Raw genomic sequence first — 21,779 nt, 5'->3', positions numbered from 1 at the left:
GGCTTTGGGTTGAGGCACAATTTCTTTTCTGACTCCTAAATTGTACATAGCTTATATTTGAGTTTTATTTTATTATTATTATTATTTATTTATTTTTTTATTGTCTTTAGACAGAATATATGCACTGGGGGAGGGTAGAGGGAGAGAATCTTAAGCAGATTCCACGCCCAGGGTGTGAGGGATGCTCAATCTCACATTGGTTGTGAGATCATGACCTGAGCCAAAATCCAGGTTTATATGCTTAAGGACACTCAACTGACTGAGCCACCCAGGTGCCCCTTATCTTTGAATTTGAATAATATGTTTGGCTACACTGTTACAAAATCATGGATTAGATAAAGAATTGTGATTTGATACTAATATCAACCTACACCCGGATCTTAAGTGATGTGCTAATGGGCTCTATCTTTGTTTCTAACTTAAAACTTTGTTTTAAGAACAAGAACAAAAATGGGCGCTTGGGTGGTTTAGTCAGTTAAGTGTCCGACTTTGGCTCAGGTTCTTGAGTTCGAGCCCCTCATTAGGCTCTCTCTCTGTCAGCGGGATGCCTGCTTGGGATCCCCTATCTCCCTCTCTCTCTTCCCTTCCCAAGCACGCACGCATGCACACTCTCTCCCCTCCCCCTCCAAATAAATAAACATTAAAAAAAAAAAAGAACAAAAATAAAAACAGAACTCTGCCACATGGCTTCAGCTGTACCAGGTGTAGGTTGGAGGGGGCCTTGGCGTGTTTGAAGTTCAGACAAAAAGGGTTTGAGGACAGTGTTGAATTACATTAATCTCATGGGCTAAGAATGGAAGTATCGGTTGTGGTCCATCAAAGAAAGCTAGGGTAAATTTGGGGTACACTATTAAGGGAATAGTTCCTAGATAACAGTATTTCTACTACACTCTATGTTGGTAATGTGTTAGGATCAGAGTGTCCTATTTTATGCAGAATTTTGACTATAATATGTGGGGAGAGCAACTGAGATCATGAAGAATTTAGAAATTATTAAAGGGTCAGGAGGTATTTCATCGGGCGAAGAAAGGAGAGGACAGATGTGAGATATCAAATAGTAGACATGTTCCTCATTCTGTAGGGTAGAGCTAAGTAAGATCTCTGAGGAAGCCAATTTAGGGTTATTCCTAAAAAAAGAAAAAATATATACATATATACATATACACACACACCTATACACACATATATATTTACATTTTTTTTTTTTACGTTTTATTTTTTGAGAGACAGAGTATGGGCAGGGGAGGGGCAGAGGGAGAGGGAGACACAGGAACGGAAGCAGGCTCCAGGCTCTGAGCCGTCAACACAGAGCCTGACATGGGGCTCGAACCCACGAACCACAAGACCATGACCTGAGCCAAAGTTGGACCCTCAACCCATTGAGCCACCTAGGCACTCCTGAAAATAGGTATTTCTTTTCTTTTCTGTTTTTTTTTTTTTTTAACATTTGTTTAGAGAGACAGAGCATGAGCAGACGAGGGGCAGAGAGAGAGGGAGACACAAAATCCGAAGCAGACTCTAGGCCGTGAGCTGTTGGCACAGAACCCGATGTGGGGCTTGAACCCACAAATCGTGAGATCATGACCTAGGCCGAAGTCAGACGCTTAACTGACTGAGCCACCCAGGCGCCCCTGAAAATAGGTGTTTCTAACAGATGACCAGTTATCCAAGGGAAGAGGGGAGTTTAGTAATCTAATATCTCTGCACAGTGGAACTGTCTGCCCCATGAGGCAGTGAAGTGAGTTACTGGTTTTATGTTCATGTGGAAGCCATATGACTGCCTGTCTGTGATATTGTAGGAGTGGAGTCCTGGATGAGTTAGGAGGTGGTGGTTTTCAGACTATTTTGACCTTTCTCTGTAGTAGGAATCTCATTTTCTGTTATGACCCAGTATAAATGTGTGAGGATCTGAGATACGGATTTCATGAAACCACATATACCCATATATTTAAAAAAAAAAATTTTTTTTTTGACGTTTATTTATTTTTGAGACAGAGAGACAGAGCATGACCAGGGGAGGGGCAGAGAGAGGGAGACACAGAATCCGAAACAGGCTCCAGGCTCTGAGCCGTCAGCACAGAGCCCGATGCGGGGCTCGAACTCAGGGACCGTGAGACCATGACCTGAGCCGAAGTCGGACGCTTAACCGACCGAGCCACCCAGGCGCCCCAACATATACCCATATTGAGTGTGTTGCTGATATTTTGTTATTTTTCATTAGTTTTATTATTTTATTAGCTTATTATTTGTTATTTTAATTATTTTATTATTAGTTTATTTTTGAGAGAGAGACCGAGTGTGAGTGGGAGAGGGGCAGAGAGAGAGGGAGACACAGAATCCGAAACAGACTCCAGGCTCCGAGCTGTCAGCACAGAGCCCGATGTGGGGCTCAAACTCACAAGCCGTGAGATCATGACCTGAGCTGAAGCCGGATGCCTAATGGACTGAGTCACCCAGGCGCCCCTATATTGCATTAGTTTTAAAGAGGTTGCTAATCACTAAATTCAACAACTCATTAATAGATTGAGGCTCAGTCTGAAATATACTGGACTAGAGTAATCTCTGAAATCCTTGCAGAACTATGATCCTCTGATTGTTCCTACTCAGTAACCCAGAACTAAAGGAGACCCAGAAGATTCCACACTGCAGATGCCTGGTGGTTATTCATGAATTTCGATCATCACTATCTTTAGGGAGGCTGAAAATGACAGTGTATTCTTATGTCTTAATTCCTCCCACCTCTACCCCCGTCTTTCCTCCCCCACATCAGGTTTTCCATCCTTTCTTCTCTTTAATTCCACTTCTCTCTCGTTGAAGAATCTCTTCCTTAATACTTTTTCGTGATCTCATTTTCCCTCTGAATGAATAAACATTTATTTGGTGCCAGTTTGTTCTTTGAGTTAATACCTTTCCCAGATTCATGATGTCTTCGGGTAGTTTACACAAATGCCCACTAACCTTTACATAGGAAACAATTGGCTTTCTTATTTGAAACACATCATCTTAAAAGTGTTCTTTTACCTGAAGTATTTGGACGCCCAAGTGCTTTGAGACTTGCAACAAAGAAAAAAGTAAGACAAAGTAAGGTTTTTCCGCTCTGATTCACGAAAGGAGGGGCTAGGAAGGTGTTCCGTGTACACTTCTTAGCCAGATGTTACTCTGTTTCAGAACTGGTTTATGTGAGTAAATGGCCAAGGGTAGAAGGATGCAGTTTTTTACTTAAAGTTGCTAAAGTCCTATGTTTTGGAGATTACATAAAATGAAGTGGGATTGTGTGAAGTGAAATGACGACTTTCTCTTGTACTGAAGAATTACGATCATTCAGTCATGTGGACGAAGTGATTCCACAGGCCACGTCCGTTTGCTCCAACACTGTGGAATGGTTGTTGACCGCAGCGCAGTTATCCGCGGGGAAGCTCGATTCCCAGTTGGCCCCACCCACTCCACGTTTCCTCTGGGGGAGGGGGGATTGTTACTGAAATATTAGCCTAAACACAGCACAGTTCCGTGGGTAGATGTAGTGTGGGAATAGTCATTTTTAGTAATTCCTGAAAGAAGTTGGACATGGTGAGTTTTTAGAGCAGCAAGAGAAGGCAGTTTGCTAGCTAGAAGGCCACTTCTGAAACCGAAACCAAGAGGTTTTGCCTTTTTAGGAAATTTATCTATTGTAGCAAATTGTCCTGGGAAAATAGAAATGTAGTTTTAAAAAAGTGATTATTTATTGTGTTAAAACATTTTAAGATCACTGAAGTAAATTATGTGCCCTTTTTTTGAGCAGAGAGATTGGGATGTAGCAGTCAGATGAAGTCATAATCATGAAAATTTAAAAAAAAGATGAGTCACTTCATTACCTTTTAATTTAAATCAGTGTGATCAGTGTAATTTATAATTGTAATTACCCTTCGATTCAGAGAGGCAGCTCCTCTGAATGTAATTTGGCATATTCTTCCCAGTTTTTTTTTTTCTGTGTATTTTTGCATAGCTCATGTTTTGTTGCATAATTTTGTATTTTGTTCTTTTTATTTAATATAATTTTTCTGGCTTGGTATTATTCCACGGGATGGACACTCCTACCATACTTAATAGTTTCATTTTACCCATTAATGCACAAATTAAGATTTCTGAGTTACAGAAAGTGTTTGGTCTTTTGTTTTACTGAAGTTACGTCTTTTTTTTCCCTTGAAATAGGTGTTTCTTTGGATCTTGAACATGTTTAAACAAAAAGATTCTGTTGTACTATTTGACTTAGACTGGTTTCTTCTCCTGTTGTTGTGTCTTATCAAATTTAATACAGTGTTAGAGGAACATAGGAGTGTGGGACACAGCTCAGGACCTAAAAGTATTTTTGGGTTATTACATGTTCTTGCATTCATGTCAAGATTGGGGAAGGAGATATATCTAAGAGGTACTGACTCTTCTCTTCATTTATTTACCAGATTATTCTTTTTTTCTTTTTCCTTTCTGTATGGTTGCTTATCTCAGACATTTTGAGTAATTGATGATGACAACTTTCCCCCTTTGGGCAAGCATTAAAAGTAGCCATTGCAGGAGATAGTTTTCCCCTTTTCCTTTTTTTTTTTTTTTTTTTAAAGATTTTATTTGTAGGTAGTGTCTACCCTCATCGTGGGGCTTGAACTCACAACCCCGAGATCAGGAGTCACACACTACCAACGGAGCCAATGGGCGCCCCCCTTTTCCTTATTACCCAAACGAAGGTAATAGTGTGCAGAATGTGTCGAGTGGTTAAAGAAGGTCGATACACTAATAGCTCTTGGCTGCTAAGTTACAGAAGGCATAATATTGTTGAGGTCTGGCGTTTCTACTGAGTTTTGTTCATGACGCCATGAAGATTCATGGTCATAGGGACAGGCATGAGCTGGGCGTCTAAGCACGGGAACGGAGTCAGGATCATGAGGCTGGAAGCGACTTCTGGTCTTTTGTGGCTGCATACATGTCACTTGATCGCTCTGCCTGTTTTCTGTCTTTGTTAGATAAGTACCGCTAGTTTAATAATTACAGCTAGTGTTTATCAGTTTCTTTCTAAATGCTGGGCTGAGTCCTTTTAACGTGAGCTGTTAGCTAGTTACTGTAAACGTGCTGGTGACTGTGTTAGGAGAACTGTGTAATCTTTTGTGTGATGAGAGCTCATTTCCGTTTAATCTGTGGTCGGCTGCTCGGGCAAGAGGACGTGCCCACGTGCACCCTCCTGCTGTCTTGTGCAGGCCGAGCTGGTTCCCCAGGTACAGCAGCAGAGGTGGTCTTGTTTTAAGAAGAAGAAGTTGTTCTGGCCTTTGTCTTTGTTGTAGAGGTGCCTTATTGACATAAGTACTTGAGGTGGATTTAAAGCGTTTTAATTAAAACAACAAATGCTAATAAGGCAGTGGGTGTGACCTCCAAGGGGTCACGATCCCTGGACTTGAAACCGCCCTGAAGCCCGAGAGAGGGTTAGAGAGGCGGCCAGGCCCACGGGCACGGACTGTGCCTGAACTTGGGGCCGGGGCAGGCCGGGAGTGGTGGAGACACACGAAAGTGTGGCTGCACCATTGAATGCTGCATGTCAGTTTTTATTGGTTCACCGGCTTCAGTTCCTAGACGTAATGTTGAAAGTTACGGCCATTTGTGTGCGTGTTCTGGTGGAAGGTAGGGGAGGGATCCGGCAGTTGTTAGGAAAAGGAAGGACAGAGGACGTTGCTTTTCCTTTTCTCTGGGTTCCCCAGCGCTCTTCCTGACCTCACACAGTCATCAGTAGCTCCAAGTAATATTACAGTGTTAAGTGCAGAACTTGTTTATTTAACAACTGGGATTTGGACAGTAAAAATACCAAGAGAAGTAAATAGCACAGAGAACAAGTTTCCTTCCTGATTTCAGAGAGTAAGTGCGAGATAACTGCGTTATTTCCCTCTCCAGTGGATTCTCCATCCCTCTTTTTCTCCAGAGGTCAGCAGATCTTCTACTGACCAGATGTCATTCTTCGCTTTGACTTAAGGACCCTAGATACTTGCTCCTCGGAATGACTCCTTACATGTAATCGCAAACAGTGGAACTCAGAGTAGCAGTCACTTCCCGTTTCAGACCTGGATTTCGTCCGTACTGTCAGATTTGTAGTGAGGCTGGTCTGAAGATGTGGAGGGAAGGAACATGGTTTTAGAGACTGGTTTTAGTTCATTCTTTATTATCAGAGGAGTCCTGGAGAACTTTGGGAACCACATGGAAGAAATTTAATCAGCCCCAATCTGTTAGTCCCTCGAGGATTTATCTAAAATCATTGGTGCATTTTTTCCCAGTCTTTTTCTGTGTACTAGGAAAGTAGCTCTCCATTACATTGAGTACTGGTTTGGGGGAAGGCAGGGCCTTCAGAGATCATTTCAGATCGCGGTTAACGTTGTGAGCAAGCCATCATTATCTGGAGTGGTTTGTGCTGGAGAACTGGGGCCTCTGCTGGCCTTGGTGTTTGGGTAGTGGTGGCATTAGGACCAGTTGGTGTCCCCCGGAGGGACTAGCGTGATTGCTTTGTGGCTGGCTTGCTGTTGGGGCAGAGGAGGAGGTGGGGTTGTGCTTCTGGATTGCCCACCCGGTGCTTGAACCAGAAGAATGTCTGGGTTTGCTCAGGATGGGCATTTATTTAATCAGCCGCGGCCAGAAGATAAGCCCCTGAACTGAACGTGTGTCCCAGCCCCTGCCACACCATGGTCTGCATTAATCTGGAAACCGGAGGAGCTCCCTGTAATTGAGAGTTCATGCATAACGTCTGGTTCTGTATCCTTTCTCTGTGAAAGGGTTTTCGATTGTGATTTTAGTACAATGATAGTAAATCATCCCAAAATTGGGAGAGTAGTTCAGGCTGCTGTGACTGTCCTAATCAGAGAGCCCGTTACATTTTGCTCAGAACGCTCAAGAGGAATCAGAGCCCGCAAGGTTGGCAGTGGGTTTATTTGCGGGATAAATAGCCCAAGTAATCCAGTATTTAATAGCTCCAGAAGTAGACTGACATTCTGTCAGTTATACCAAGGAACTTGAGAAGCTCTCTTTAGGGAAATTTGCCTTATGTGATTCTCCTTATATATGCTGTTGCACTTTATATGATTCATTTGTAGTGTGTATTAAGTCTAGTAGAGGTGAAAATTAGAATTTTCTAGAATATATTGGATCTTCAGAAGAAGTTTGACTGTTTCATTATAGAAATGTGTAGCTAGAATACTTACTCTTGTAATTTAATTTATAAATAAAAGTTATTACTTGTTAACTAGTATTTTTTTTTCCAGTTTCTCTTCAGCAACGGGTAGCAGAATTGGAAAAAATTAATGCAGAATTTTTACGTGCACAGCAGCAGCTTGAGCAAGAATTTAATCAAAAGAGAGCAAAATTTAAAGAGTTATATTTGGCTAAAGAGGGTAAGTTCCTAAGTCTCTGTCTAACCCCCCATACTAAGACTGCCTTAAAATGTCGAGTTTCTTGGTGGTACAATGTTAATATTATCATTGAATAAGCCTTGATTTTTTTTTTTTTTTTTCCCAACGTTTATTTATTTTTTGGGACAGAGAGAGACAGAGCATGAACGGGGGAGGGGCAGAGAGAGAGGGAGACACAGAATCGGAAACAGGCTCCAGGCTCTGAGCCATCAGCCCAGAGCCTGACGCGGGGCTCGAACTCCCGGACTGCGAGATCGTGACCTGGCTGAAGTCGGACGCTTAACCGACTGTGCCACCCAGGCGCCCCGAATAAGCCTTGATTTTATTTGTACTTGGACTATAAAATAAAAGTCTATTTAGAGGCTAGGGTTAAGAATGGAATTGATAAAACAGGTTGAAAAATGCAGCGTTCGGGTTTTTCCTTGTCTGTCCACCTTAGTGATGATGTTTAAGGCAGGCAGACTGCGCCATCCTGGGACACAGGGCTCTGGGTGCCCTTAGTACCTGAGTGGGAGCCCCAGGCAGAGCAGAGCAGGCTCGTGGGTGTTGCAGGAAGAGCCCTGCCACACCACGTCCTGACGCTTCCTGGAGTTTCTCCGGCAGACGTTCACTTGCCTACCAGGAAGGACAGTATCCGCCGTGAGGCCCACATTGTGCCTGGGTGGCGGGTGTAAAAGAGGAGCCAGAGTCACACGGATCTTTAACTCCTAGAACGTGAACTCGAGTGAGGACGGAGGGAGAGTGTACAAGGCAGATCCGTGGGAGCATGTCGAGGGGGACTGGATCTGAAGGGTAAGGAGACGGGTACCCGTGGGGCACTGACCTGTGGTTTCCACAGCCGTCCAGCCTGGCGCTTCCCACAGCGTGATCGCGTTAATAGCATTAGCATCGCTGTCGCCTAGGAAACCTGTTACAAGTGTGAAATTTGGGGTCCTCTCTCACACTTAACTGAAGCAGCAACTCTGGTCTAAGGGTCCAGCAGCCAGTGCTGAAGGTGATTCAGATGCACGGCAGATTTTGGGAACCAGTGTTCTGGTGTGGACCAGTGGCTTTCAAACGGTCACGTGGATCGCAGTCACCTGGAGAGCTCGTTAGAACACAGCATGTTGGGGTGGGGCCTGAGAATTTGCATTTCTTTCTTTCTTTCTTTTTTTTTTTTTAATTTTTTTTTTCAACGTTTATTTATTTTTGGGACAGAGAGAGACAGAGCATGAATGGGGGAGGGGCAGAGAGAGAGGGAGACACAGAATCGGAAACAGGCTCCAGGCTCTGAGCCATCAGCCCAGAGCCTGACGCGGGGCTCGAACTCACGGACCGTGAGATCGTGACCTGGCTGAAGTCGGACGCTTAACCGACTGTGCCACCCAGGCGCCCCGAGAATTTGCATTTCTGATAAGCTTGCAGGTGACCCCGGTACTGCCACCCAAGGACCACAGTTTGGGAACCACTGCTCTAGGCTGGTGATCATCCTGTTTTTAAATGTATTCACTCCACGAAATAGTTATTTATATACACCCCTCACACCATTTTTTTAAGTTGACGTTTCAAGTTTTTTATTCAAAAATTTAAAAGGTGTTGATTCTATCATATTGTCAGCACTAAGAATTTAAGTGAAAACTTCGTGCTCTTAAACATATCAGTGGAATCAGTCATAGTGATTTAATATTTGTCACCATTCATTAAAAAAAAAAAACTTTGAATAAGCTCTTTAGCAGAAATGTTATATTTTTTTCCATCCTGGTGTTAGGTTTTCATGTTTACATCTCCCTCAGAATTTTATTCTAAAAAGTTGTGTGTTTGGTGGTGGTGGTGGTGGTGGTGATTTATTTATTTTTTTGGAACACCAACTCGAGTATGCATCGGAATTTAATTGCAAGGTTTGTTAAAACATAGATTGCTGGTCTCCACCCCCAGAGCTTCTGATCCGTTGGGTTTGCGAGATCCTAGAATTTACACTTCTAGTACATTTCCAGGTGATGCTGATGCTATTGGTGCAGGGACCACACTTTGAGAACCGCCGTTAATATTTGGTGCTTGAAAGCCATTTAAAGAACATTTGGTCAGACTTCACTATACGAAAAATGCACATCTAGGGCACCTGGCTGGCTCAGTCGGTTAGGCGACCGACTTCGGCTCAGGTCGTGATCGCATTTTATGAGTTCGAGCCCCGCGTCGGGCTCTCTGCTGAGAGCTCGGAGCCTGAAGCCTGCTTCGGATTCTGTGTCTCCCTCTCTCTGCTCCTCCCCTGCTCATGCTCTGTGTCTCTCTGTCTCTCAGTAATAAATAACCATAAAAAAAAAAAAGAAAAATATGCATGTAAATATCTTCTGTACTGAGTCATCATTACAGTTATTAATAAGTGTGCAGCTGCTCACTCCATAAATATTTTGCACATTTAAAAAGTAAAGTGTAGAAAGTACTGGAGATGCAGGTCTTTACTTTAAGAAAACGATTATTTAGAGAGTATGTGAAAGTGGGGGAGAGGGGCAGAGGGGAGGAGGGAGAGAGAGGCTTAAGCAGGCTGCGCGCTTAGTGCAGAGCCTGACGTGGGGCTTGATCCCACAACCCTGGGATCAGGATCCCTGGGATCATGACCTGAACTGATATCAAGAGCCGCACGCTTCACGAACTGAGCTACCCAGGCGCCCCTGGAAATGTAGGTCTTATGAGATATAATTGGGTCTCCCTCCCAATTAAGTCCTGTCCTCTGGGTGAATTATATTTACTTCTAGAAAAGGGTAAGTTTCATTTTTAAAAAAATGTATATGAGTGCTGAGAACCCTTAGTCTCATAAATAAGTAGATGGAAATATAAATGTTATTTTACAGTGATGATTGTTATATTTTAACTTATTTTGAGAGAGAGAGTGCAGGTGGTGGGGAGAGAGCGAGAGAGCCAGAATCCCAAGCAGGCGCCACGTTGTCAGCACAGAGCCCAGTGCAGGGATCGAACCCACAAACTGTGAGATCATGACCTGAGCTGAAATGGAGCGTCAGATGCTTAACCGACTGAGCCACCCAGGCACCCCTATTTTGTAGTGAATATTACTCCATTCTCTTAACTCTCTGAATTCTATGTCAAGTCACATAGTGCTCAGCTTCAAAAATACTCTTGCTCTGTTGGCTGGCAACTCAGTTAGGCTTCCTTCAGTTTTGTTGAAAGCAGACTCTGCAGTCACCTGGCAGAGTGATTTGTTGCCCAGTCATTAGTCATTCACTTTATTACTGACATTGATATTTTATTATCGTTGCTTTAATGTTTATTCCTTTTTGGGAGAGACACAACACAGGTGAGGGAGGGGCAGAGAGAGAGAGGGAGACACAGAATGCGAAGCAGGCTCCAGGCTCCGAGCTGTCAGCGCAGAGCCCGACGCGGGGCCTGAACCCGTGAACTGTGAGATTATGACCTGAGCTGAAGTTGGGCGCTTAACCCACGGAGCCACCCAGGCGCCCCCGTGATGTTGATATTTTAAATTGTCCCTCTGGTTTGATACGACAGAGGAGTTTTTACACAACAGGGCAGTGGCTCATAGAACATTCAGGAAACCCGTCTTTTGTTACATAGGAGAAAGGGTGTCGAGAAAAGGGAGATGGACGGGAAGAATCTGTACTTAAATACCGCTGTGCTTTGGGGAAGAGTATTTATGCGAGGTGAGGATCTAGAAGTTGATTCCTTTAAGACATCATGTGTCTGTGAATCCTTGGAAAATCTTCGCGTATCTCCAGGCGTACATGTTCCCCACTTTGAAGATCACTGCCCTGGAGTGGTGTTATTCAGACTATAGGTTTATATAACCCTTCGATGGATTAAAAAAATTAAGCGGGCAGTGACCAGCACTTTTAAAAAAAGGAATAAAATGGAAAATAGGGAAATAACAGTATATTATGTTTGTAAGTTTCAGTTAAGTACAGTTGCATGAAATATTTTGTTTCAGTGACATATATGTGTTATGTATAAAGTGATGTAAAATAAATTTTTAAAAAAGTTTTTATTTATTTTTGAAAGAGAGAGAGCACACACTAGTGAGGGAGGGCCAGAGAGAGGGACGGAGAGAGAATCCCAAGCAGGCTTCTTGCTGTCAGGCCACTCTGCACGGAGCCCAACGTGGGGTTCAATCCCATGAGAGATCATGACCTGAGCCCAAACCAAGAGTCAGGCGCTCAACTGGCTGAGCCCCCCAGGCGCCCTGAAGGATGTTCCTTGTTGTGAATTGTGGTCAGAGACGTTGGACAGCCAGCATTGTGTAGGAGGCAGCGTTCCTAGGCCTCACCGATCCAGCCCCGACTTGGAAAGGCTTGCTGACTACAGTGTGGGATGGGGCTCCGTTTTCTTGTGACTTGTAGGCGGGCCTCTCTCTGTTTGATTTTGTTCCTGCGTAGGCTCACGAGGAGTTGGGGAGGCTGGTGTTCTGTCTGGGCCTGGTGGCACTCTGCACGTCACCGTGGAGCTTGGGACGCCTGAGATAGGGTTTGTGTCTTCAAGAAAGTATAGTCTACTGGGGTAGATGATACATTTTGCACAGCGTCAGTGTTTGAGTATATGTTGTGTGTCTTGAGAAAAGTTACGTCTGGGTCTTCAGTGTGTTTCTCTGACTTTGTTAACGCTCCCTCCTCAAACTTGTTCTAACCTTGAGTTGACGAGGCACCGCTTTCAACCCTGTGCAGCGGCGTGTCCTTGTCAAGGTGACGTGTGGCGCGTTCCGTGTGTGCGTACGACGTCCCGGCAGTGCTTCCTCTGGTGAGCAGTTAGAGCTCGCTGCCGGGCTGGCTGGCGGCCCCTCTTTCCGCGGCCCCGCAGGCGGACCCTCCTTTTTCCTTCAGTCTCTGCTTATTCAGTCAATTCTGCTTAATCTTGCCCCGCGTTTGCTTGTTTTATTTCCTGTTTTTCTCTGTCCCCAGATAAAGCTGTTAGGGTTTTCCTTTCCTTTCTTATTTTTTCTTTTCAATTATAAAGTGGCCTTTTCTGTAAAATTCGGAAGACATGAAAATGACCAAGAACCTCTCATTCCTGAACTACGTGATCAGTTACAGTTTTTATATCCGCTCTGGACAGCTTGTCATGTGGATTCCATCAGAAAACGTAGTTGCTGCGTTAACATCGCTTTGACTACATCTCCACCTGATACATAAGCTGTGTGGGGGCGTCCCTCTGTGCTCTCTGGAGTCCTCTGTGAGCTCGGCGGGCCACAGAGAACGGGTGACTTTCTACAAAATTTCAAAAGGAATAATGTGACCTTTCTGAGAGTTTTTGGTGTCATTTCTAAGGAAAACGCATAGTGTGTAAAACGTAAATGTTGATTCAGTTTCTGTCTTGGCTGTTTGCCTATTTCATAATCAGAATCGAATTCAGGCAGTTCTGTGGTGCCGGCTGTGACACGCAAAGCCAGTCTTAACGATTCTCGCAGGCGGAGGCGGCGTGAGCCGTGGGTTCGACGTGTTCAACAGCCTGTCTGTTTTCTCTTTCAGCAAACCAGGCACTGTAACCCTGGAAGTCCGAGCATCTGTGTTTGACGGATGGGAACGGCTTCTGCCCTGGTGTTGCAGTGGCTGTGCCGTGCTTTTTGGAGAACAGCTGGGCAGGAGTCCGGATGGCAGTGCGGAATGCGAAAGAGAGAGATTGTTACCTTTGCGCTCCTGCCTGCCTGCTCCTGCCGTAGCGCCCGCTCTTTGCTCAGCCGACTTCAACCGCGAATGTTGTAGATATTTCTGAAAGCTTTGTTGCTTGTCTGTTGTTGAACTTGAAGAAAATGTATTTAGCTTTCAAAAAAAGTATTGGATTTAGCTTTCTTCTTTAGCCAGCCTCGGTACAAAGGTTGGCACCACAGCAGAGTTTGTGTTTCGAAAATCCTCGGTCTTGGGCAGTAAGGTAGAGCCTGTTACGTGAAGCGGCACGCCAAAGGCCGTAGCGTTCTGGATTTGAAGGAAAATTGTAGGAATAGAGCCCGCATTAACCACCAGGAGACCATGAAATTTTCTAGCATGTTCAGAACGATTTTGTATGTGGTGGTCATTTATGTAAAGCTTTGATGCTAATTAACCAGAGATTCTTTCAGTAGTTGAAAGCTAGGTTAAGGAAGATCTTTGTCATAAGCTTGATTCTAGATGTGGAAATAAAACTAGAGTGTCTTAAAAAGAATTAAAAGCCATTAGGAATCTTGGAAACAACACACAACTTGAAACAATGTAAATAGATGGTTTAAATTGTAGATAAGGCACAGAGATTTTATTTTAGTAAATTAGGAAACAGTATTTGGGAGATCTCCCTCTCAGTGAGACAGAGACCGAAGCATCAAAGAGCAGTTGACATAGAGGATAAAGTGAGCCTCTAACACATTTCTGAAAAGAGTTGAAGTGGAAGAGATGGAGGGTAGAATATTTGAGGAGATAATAACAGAGTTTTCAGGGATTAATTTGAAAAAGTAAGTCCTCAACATAAATACTGAGTACCAAGTAGGCAAATAATAATAAATTCATATTTTGTCATATCTTAAACCATCTACATGCAAATGAAAAGAAAATATTGAAAGCTGACAGAAGAAATAGTTGTGTTGTTGGGAGATCCCACATAAACAAAATAGATGCCAGGGGACAACGAAATAAGATCCTTAAAGTGCAAAGAAAAGTCATTTTCAACCTAAAATTTCAACCTAAAATGTAGCTAAATTATTCAAGAATGAGAGCGATACAGGTGTTTCAGGCATATAAGCCCTAAGAGCATTTATCACCCACACAAATCACCAGAAGAGCGAGTAAAGAGAACATTTGCAAAAAGAAGAGTAAACGGAGCAGGCAGGACAGAAGACAAGATCCCGATACAGAAACTGAGAAGTCCGGCTGTAAAAAAAAAAAGAAAAAAAAAACCACCAAAAAACTTCATAGCTCATGTTATGCTTTAAAGGAAGAAAGTAGAAAAAAAAAATGAGACAATAACAGGATTGGGGCTTAAGGCAAGAGGTATTGAAGGGGTATAGAAGACTGTGTCTCATAATGAACGCAACAGTCTACCTAGAGAAGACAACAGTCGTGAAGTCGTGTGCACCTAACAAAATCACCAGGCCTTGTCATGTAAACAGAAGGTGATAGAGTTCAAAGAAGAAACTGATGAGTGCACACAGGGGGTATGTTTAGTGTTGTAGCGATTGCTAGCTCCAGCAGCAGCAGGTAAAGAGATCATAGCTTCGGGGGTGCCTGGGGGCCCAGTTGGTTAAACATCTGACTCTTGGTTTGGCTCAGGATCTTAGGGTTGGTGGGTTTGAGCCCTGCATCGGGCTCCGTGCTGACAGCACAGAACCTGTTTGGGATTCTCTGTGCCCCTCCCCCTGCTCACATGCATGTGCTCTCTTACAATAAATAAACTTTCAAAAAAAATTAAAAAATATAATAGCTTTGAGCAACAGAATATTTTTTTAATGTTTATTTTTGAGAGAGAGACAGAGCGTAAGTGAGGGAGGAGCAGAGAGGGAGAGAGAGAGAGAGAGAGAGAGAGAGAGAGAGAATCTGAAGCAGGCTCCAGGCTCTGAGCTATCAGCACAGAGCCCAACGCGGGGCTTGAACTCTCAAAGTTTGTGACCCGAGCCGAAGTCGGACGCTTAACCGACTGAGCCACCCAGGCGCCCCTGAGCAACAGAATTTTAAAAGACCTGACCTAGGAATTCTGTACCCAAGGAACCAAAAAAGTTCATTTTTTCAATATTAATAAGGAACACTTAAAAAATTATCTACATGCATATATCTCAGAGATTCAACATATTAAAAAAATCGGGCGCCTGGGTGGTTCGGTCGGTTGAGCGTCCGACTTTGGCTCAGGTCATGATCTCATGGTCCATGGGATTGAGCCCCGCGTCGGGCTCTGTGCTGACAGCTCGGAGCCCGGAGCCTGCTTCGGATTCTGTGTCTCCCTCTCTCTCTGCCCCTCCCCAGCTCATGCTCTGTGTCTCAAAAATAAATAAAACATTAAAAAATTAAAAAAAAATCAAGCTACTTATGTTTTCTTACTGAACACTGTTGGAAAGATTTTAAACAAGCATGTAAATGTTATTTAAAAGTTTGGAAACTAAGAATTCAGTGCATTCCTGTTCGTGAGTTAAAGAATATCACAATGGAGATCGCAAAATCCGAGAATACGGTAAAGATACTTGGGAAGCAGCTAAAACAAGACTTGGAGAGTAAGCTTTTAATTTTAAAAGCATCTATTAAAATTATATTATTAAAAGACATGAGAGGGGCACCTGGGTGCCTCAGTTGGTTGAGTGTCCAGCTCTTGTTTCAACTCAGGTCATGATCTGACAGTTGTGTCCGATCTCTGCACGTGAGCCTGCTTGGAATTCATTCATTCATTCGTTCATTCATTCATTCATTCATTCTCGCTCTCTCTCTTCCTCCTCCTCCCCCACTCAACGTGAGTGCTGTTTCTCTGTCTCAAAATAAACTTAAAAAAATTAAAAAGGTGAGAAGTTGAGAATAAATTATCCATGTGTTCAACTCCAGAAGCTAGAAAAAGAGTAAACACAAAGAAGAAAAAATAGTAATAGCAATTAATTAAATGGAAAGCAAAGTTAACAGTCAAGCTCAATAAAATCAAAAGCACATTTTTTTGAAAAAACTAACAAAATGAGACAATTACTGATACAGTACTGTGTATGTGTCTGTGCCAGAAATTTTGGATGTTTAGTTGAAATGAATAATATCCTAGGAAATATGAATTCCCCAAATTACCTCAACTAGGAAACCTGAATAAACCATAACCATAAGAGAAACAGTTAATAAAGGGCGTCTGGGTGGCTCAGTTGGATAAGTGTGTGACATTGGCTCAGGTCATGATCTCACAGTTTGTGAGTTCGAGCCCCACATGGGGATCTTGTGCTGACAGCTTGGAGCCTGGAGCCTGCTTCGGATTCTGTGTCTCCCTCTCTCTCTCTGCCCCTCCCCCACAAGTGCTCTGTCTCTCTTGAAACTAAACAAACATTAAAAAAATAATAAGCCATTCTTATATATAAAAGATGCCACAGACATAGACAAATCTTGTTAAATTTACAAGGAAAATTTATTCCTTTTATTTGCTATGTCAGAAAGAAAAAGCCATCCATTTCATTTTGTGGGATTAGTATAACTTTAATACCTAAACAAGAAACACTAATACTAGAATGTAGATAAACCAGTCTCATTTATGACCGTAGAGTTTAAAATCCTAAATAACGTTGACTTCAGTAGAATATTTAAAAATACTGCACTCTGACATTGCATAGCAGCAATGCAAGGATAGATTGACATTAGAACATGTGTTGATGTAACTCATTACGTTAACAAATTAAGAAAAACCAAAAGGACACTCAATAAATTTAACATGCTTTAGTAATGAGTTCACACTAGTTCCTAGCAAACTGGGATGGTGGGGGCCTGCCTTAGCCTATGAAAAAGTTTTCTTAGAAACCAGTAGCATATATCATACTTAATAGTGAAACGAGATAAGCCTATTGTCAATCCTTCATTATTATACTAGAGGTCCTTCTCGCCAACGCAATAAAATGAAAAGAAATGGGTTATAAAATTTTGAAAGTTAAGGATAGTTTTGTCTCCCTGTGGAGTCCATGGTTATTGACATAGAGGAACCAAGAGAATCCACACTGTCAGAACTATTAGTTAGCAACACCGTCGGAATGAAGATCAGTATAGAATAATCAGGGATGTTTCTCTGTACCAGTAACTATTTAGGGAAGCAGTAGAAGAAAAATCCTGAAGAAAATAAAAGGCAGACAACAAAATCAGCATGTTCAGCCCCTTGGGGATGTGTCTAACCAAGGTTGCGTAAAAGCTTTACAGAGGAGAGTTAGGAAACAGTGTGGAAGTCTGTGAAAGAAAGCCTGAGCAAATGGAATGTGATACCGTATCCGTAGGTGGAGAGACTCTGTGTTGTAAGGAAGCAAACTCCCCGTCTGTACGTTCAGAGCAGTTCCAGCCAAGGTCTCTGTTTTTTCCCTTACGGATCTTCTAAACTGTCTTCGATTGTGCAAGGAAGGATAGGGCCAAGAGGATGGTGCCCTACTGTACTGAACCTGCCCCCCCCCCCCCCCCCCCCCCGCCGATTTGTAGGAAATAACGATGAACAGAGGAGCGTAGTTCAACTACGTTGTAGGTATGCAGTTAGTGGTACCCAGACTGGGAGAGGCTCCGAGGCCCACCTGGTTTACTCTGTAAATAATTGCAAGGAAGAGAGAGATGCAAGGGAAACCCATTGACCAGAAGAGACTTAAAATGCACATTAACTAACCAGCGTATGGACCTCATTTGGATTTTGACTCAAAGGCCTGAACTACTGAAAAAAACTTTGTAGACAACCGGACTTTCAACACTGACTGGATGTTTATTTGGGCATCATCAAATTTTTTTCAGCTGTGAAGATGATCCTTACAAAGTGAAGCTAGCCAGCCAAAGACAAATGATGTGTGATTCCACTTACATGAGGTATCTAGAATAGTTAAGCTTCTAGAAACAAAGTAGAATGTGATTGCCAAGGGCTTGGAGGAGGGGGAGTTTTTCATGGGTGTACTTTCTGTTGTTTAAGGTGAAGAGTTGTGGAGATTCGTTGTACAGCAGTGTGAATAACTTTAAACACCACTGAAGTATACACTTAGAAGTGGTTAAGGTGGTAAATTTTATGTGTTTCAATTTTTTTTAATGTTTATTTTTGAGAGAGAGCGCAAGCGGGCACATGTGCGAACTGGGGCAAGGCAGAGAGAGAGGGAGACAGAGGATCCGAAGCAGGCTCCGTGCTGTCAACGTAAGAGCCTGACGTGGGGCTCGAGCTCACGAACCATGAGATGATGGCATGAGCCGAAATCAAGAGTCTGACACTTAACCGACTGAGCCCCCCAGGTGCCCTGATTTCATGTGTGTGTGCTTTTTCAAAGGTCCTTTTAGCGGTACATGCTCAAGTATTTATGCTAAATGATAAGTTTGAGAGCTCCACTTCTTGTATGTTAACACGAACCACAGACCCTTTCCCCAGCAAAACTGGTGGAAATTATTGTTTATAAAAAACAACCATTTAAAGTCTCTAGAGGTGGAGGGGTGCCAGGCTGGCTCATCTGGAAGAGCACACAACTCTTAGATCTCGGGGTTGCGAGTATGAGCCCCACGTGGGGTGTGGAGATTACTTAGGTAAGTAAAACTTTTAAGAAGTTTCTAGAAGTGGTTCTACAGCAAAAGAAACATTTCTTCAAGAAAATCCACTGAGTCTTGGTGAAAAGAGTCTGTGGCATTTGATCCACGAGCCACTGCTTTCCCTCCCCGCCCAGGCTGGTATCATGGAAACTGCACCCCAGGCACGTGATGCTGAGAACACAGGTCTCGCTCTCCTCCCGGCTCACAGTTGAGGACTGGAACCCCCCTCCCTGTCGCACCCAGCTACCTGTTGTAGAGGCGAGGATGCAGGGGAGTGTGGCTGAGAGCTCACCCAGCCTCCGCTCTAGGGTAGAAGCCCCTCCTTGGCTGTGGGGGGCTGGGTGGAGGTTCTGTGATGGGAGACAGGGACGACCACTGGATCCCCGCCACCCCGTGTCCTAAAGCGGGTTTGTCGCTTAGAACAGTACCAGCAAGTAAGTGCAGTTTGGGGGATGTGGTCGGGGAAAGAGACAGTGGCAGGGGAGCCCTGCAAAGACCACAGTCATTCCAGAGTGATTCCGCACGGGCCTAAGGCCTACCTCCAGAGGAGGAACGGTGGAGGCTTCACGCTGTGCGAGTCAGGGAAGAGAGCCCAGCTTTTACTAAAATCCGGTCAGCTACTGAGTGGCAGATAAAAAGAAGCTGGTGAGAGAGTGGGTTAGAGTGCTGCAGTATATTGTCCAAAAATCAAAAAAAGTCACTTTCAACGACAAAAAAAATCGGGACGTAAGAAACCGGCAGGTGTGATCCGTGCAGAGGAAAACACGCAGTGGCTGTCGCGTGACCAGGTACAGATTCGACGAAGACTTCAGGGTAGCCACACGCGTGTTTAAAGAGAACAGTGCTTAGTGAAGTGAAGTGTGTGACAGTGTTTCATCAAATAGAGAATGCCAGTAAAGAAATGGTAACAACCAAGTGGAAATTCTGAAGTTGAAAAGTATAGTAACTAAAAGAAATAAACCACTAAAATGAAAAACTTACTGCAGGAGCTCAGCAGTAGATTCGAACTGGCAGAAAAAAAGAATGAATAAATTTGAAGATAGGTCCCTGAAGATTATCCAGTTTGGAGAACAGAAAGAAAATAGAGAAGTGAACAGAGCCTAACAGAAACGTGGGACATCGTTAAGTTTGCCAACAGATGGGTCATGGGAGGGCCAGAAGTAGAGATGAGAGGGAAAGAGAAACATTTGAAGAGAGAGAACGGCTGAAAAGTTCCCACGTTTGATGACAAATGGTAGTCTCCATGCCTAAGGAGCTCCTGGAACTCAAAGTAGGATACAGGATACATGCGAGGATATCCACACACAGCCACAGACACATCATAGTAAAGATGTCGAAATGCGGAGAGCAGGAGAAAATCCTAAAAGGAGCCAGAGAAAGGCAACTTGTCATCAACAGGAGCGCTTCAGTGACACAAACTGACGACTTCTCATCAGAAACAACGGAGGCCAGAAGGCAGTGGGATGACATTTTACACGCTCAAAGGAAAAAAAAAAAAACTTGACCAAGAATCCTATATCCAGCAAAAGTATCTTTCAAAGAAGATGGTGAAATAAAGACATTATCTCAGAGAGACAAAAACTGAGTATTTTTTTCTAGAAGACTGTTTTATGAGAAATACTTAAAGGAAAGCAAGTGATTCCAGACAGTAATTTGAATTTACGTGGGGAAAAAAAATAAAGTCCTTGGTAAGGATAATTGTGTAATTACAACAGAATGTAAGTATTACTTAATGGATTTTGGAAAGCAGTTATATGAGCCAATATGTGTATTACTGTTTTATTGGCCCTGTAACATGGGAATGTAGTATGTTTGCCAATGTCAACACAGAGGAATTGAGTGGAAGGAAAGCTACATCGGACCAAGGAAGTGACACCAGATGGTAATTCTAATCCTAAGGACCAAGTGAAGAGAGCCAAGCTGTCAATACACATGTGGTCTCCTTTCTTCTCATAACTTCTTTAAAAAGAAAGTTATGTGAAGCAATAGTTATAGCAATGTATCATTGTGTTTGTAGCGCATCTAGATGACAGCATATTAATAACCGCATAGATATAGGATAAGAGAGCCATCGAGGAGTAACATTTCTATATTTCTTTGGTATTAAAGCTGTATAAGTTTGACGTCGGAAAAGAAGTAAAGCTATATTCTGTTGTCAGATGATTTTTAAATAGAAAATTGAAGGGAACCCACTGAAAAACGATTTGAACTATCGTATGAGGTAAACAGTGTCGTAGGATACAAAAGAATACGAAAACCAATTGTATTTCTTTTTCCTAAGTATTTAAATTCCGGTTAGTTAACATACAGCATAACATTAGTTTCAGATATACAGTATTGTGTACGGCAGTTCCGTGCTCACCCAGTGCTCATCACAAGCGCACCCCTTAATCCCCGTCACCTGTTTCACTCATACCCACTCCTCCCCCCCCATAGTTGAGTCTCTATAGGTGAGTTCTCTATAGGTGAGTCTCTTTCTTTGTTTGCCTTTTTTACCCCCTTTGCTCTTTTGTTTCTTAAATTCCACTTAGAAGTGAGATAATGTATTTGTCTTTCTCTGACTTATTTCACTTAGCATGATACTCTGTAGCTGCATGCTGTCTTTGCAAATGAAATGGCAAGATTTCATTCTTTTTATGCCTGAGTAATATTCCTGTGTGTGTGTGTGTGTGTGTGTGTACACAATACATCTTCTTTACCCATTAATCAGTCGATGGACACATGGGCTGTTCCCATTACCTGGCTACTGTGGATGCTGCTGCTGTAGACAGTGTGCATGTATCCCTTGGAATTAGTATTTTTGTATTATTTGGGTAAATACCTGGTAGTGCAATTGCTGGATTGTAGTTCTATTTTCTTTTTAAAAATCTGTCATGTTTTTTATCTATTTTTTTGAGAGAACATGAACGGGGAGGGGCAGAGAGGTACACAGAATGCAAACCAGGCTCCAGGCTCTGAGCTGTCAGCACAGAGCCCAGCGTGGGGCTCGAACCCATGAACCGCGAGATGATGACCTGAGGCAAAGTCAGACGCTTAACCAACTGAGACACCCAGGCGTCCCAGGGTAGTTCTATGTTTAATTTTTCCCGAGTGGCTGTACCAGTTTGCATTCCCACCAACAGTGCAAGAGGATTCCTCTTTCTCCACATCCTTGCCAATACCTGTTGTGTTTTTTATTTTGGTCGTTCTGACAGGTGTGAAGTGATACGTC

General features: G+C 43.2%; 1 protein-coding gene across 2 annotated transcripts in view; it reads left to right on the top strand.

Annotated features, from left to right (window-relative positions):
• The window catches only part of RABEP1 (rabaptin, RAB GTPase binding effector protein 1), a 100,056-nt gene that overhangs the window by 31,710 nt on the left and 46,567 nt on the right, over nt 1-21,779 (top strand). The window contains exon 2 of one of the 2 annotated variants that reach the window (XM_053212084.1): nt 7,263-7,391. The exons of the other annotated variant lie outside the window; for it this stretch is intronic. Within the exon in view, the coding sequence (XP_053068059.1) occupies nt 7,263-7,391 (129 nt within the window). The remainder of the gene's footprint in view (nt 1-7,262; nt 7,392-21,779) is intronic. 2 annotated transcript variants of the gene reach the window in all.

Source organism: Acinonyx jubatus, chromosome E1 (assembly GCF_027475565.1).
Source record: "Acinonyx jubatus isolate Ajub_Pintada_27869175 chromosome E1, VMU_Ajub_asm_v1.0, whole genome shotgun sequence".
NCBI classification, from domain to species: domain Eukaryota; kingdom Metazoa; phylum Chordata; class Mammalia; order Carnivora; family Felidae; genus Acinonyx; species Acinonyx jubatus.
The sequence above is the reverse complement of the archived record's forward strand: the minus strand, read 5'-3'. Positions and strand labels throughout refer to the sequence as shown.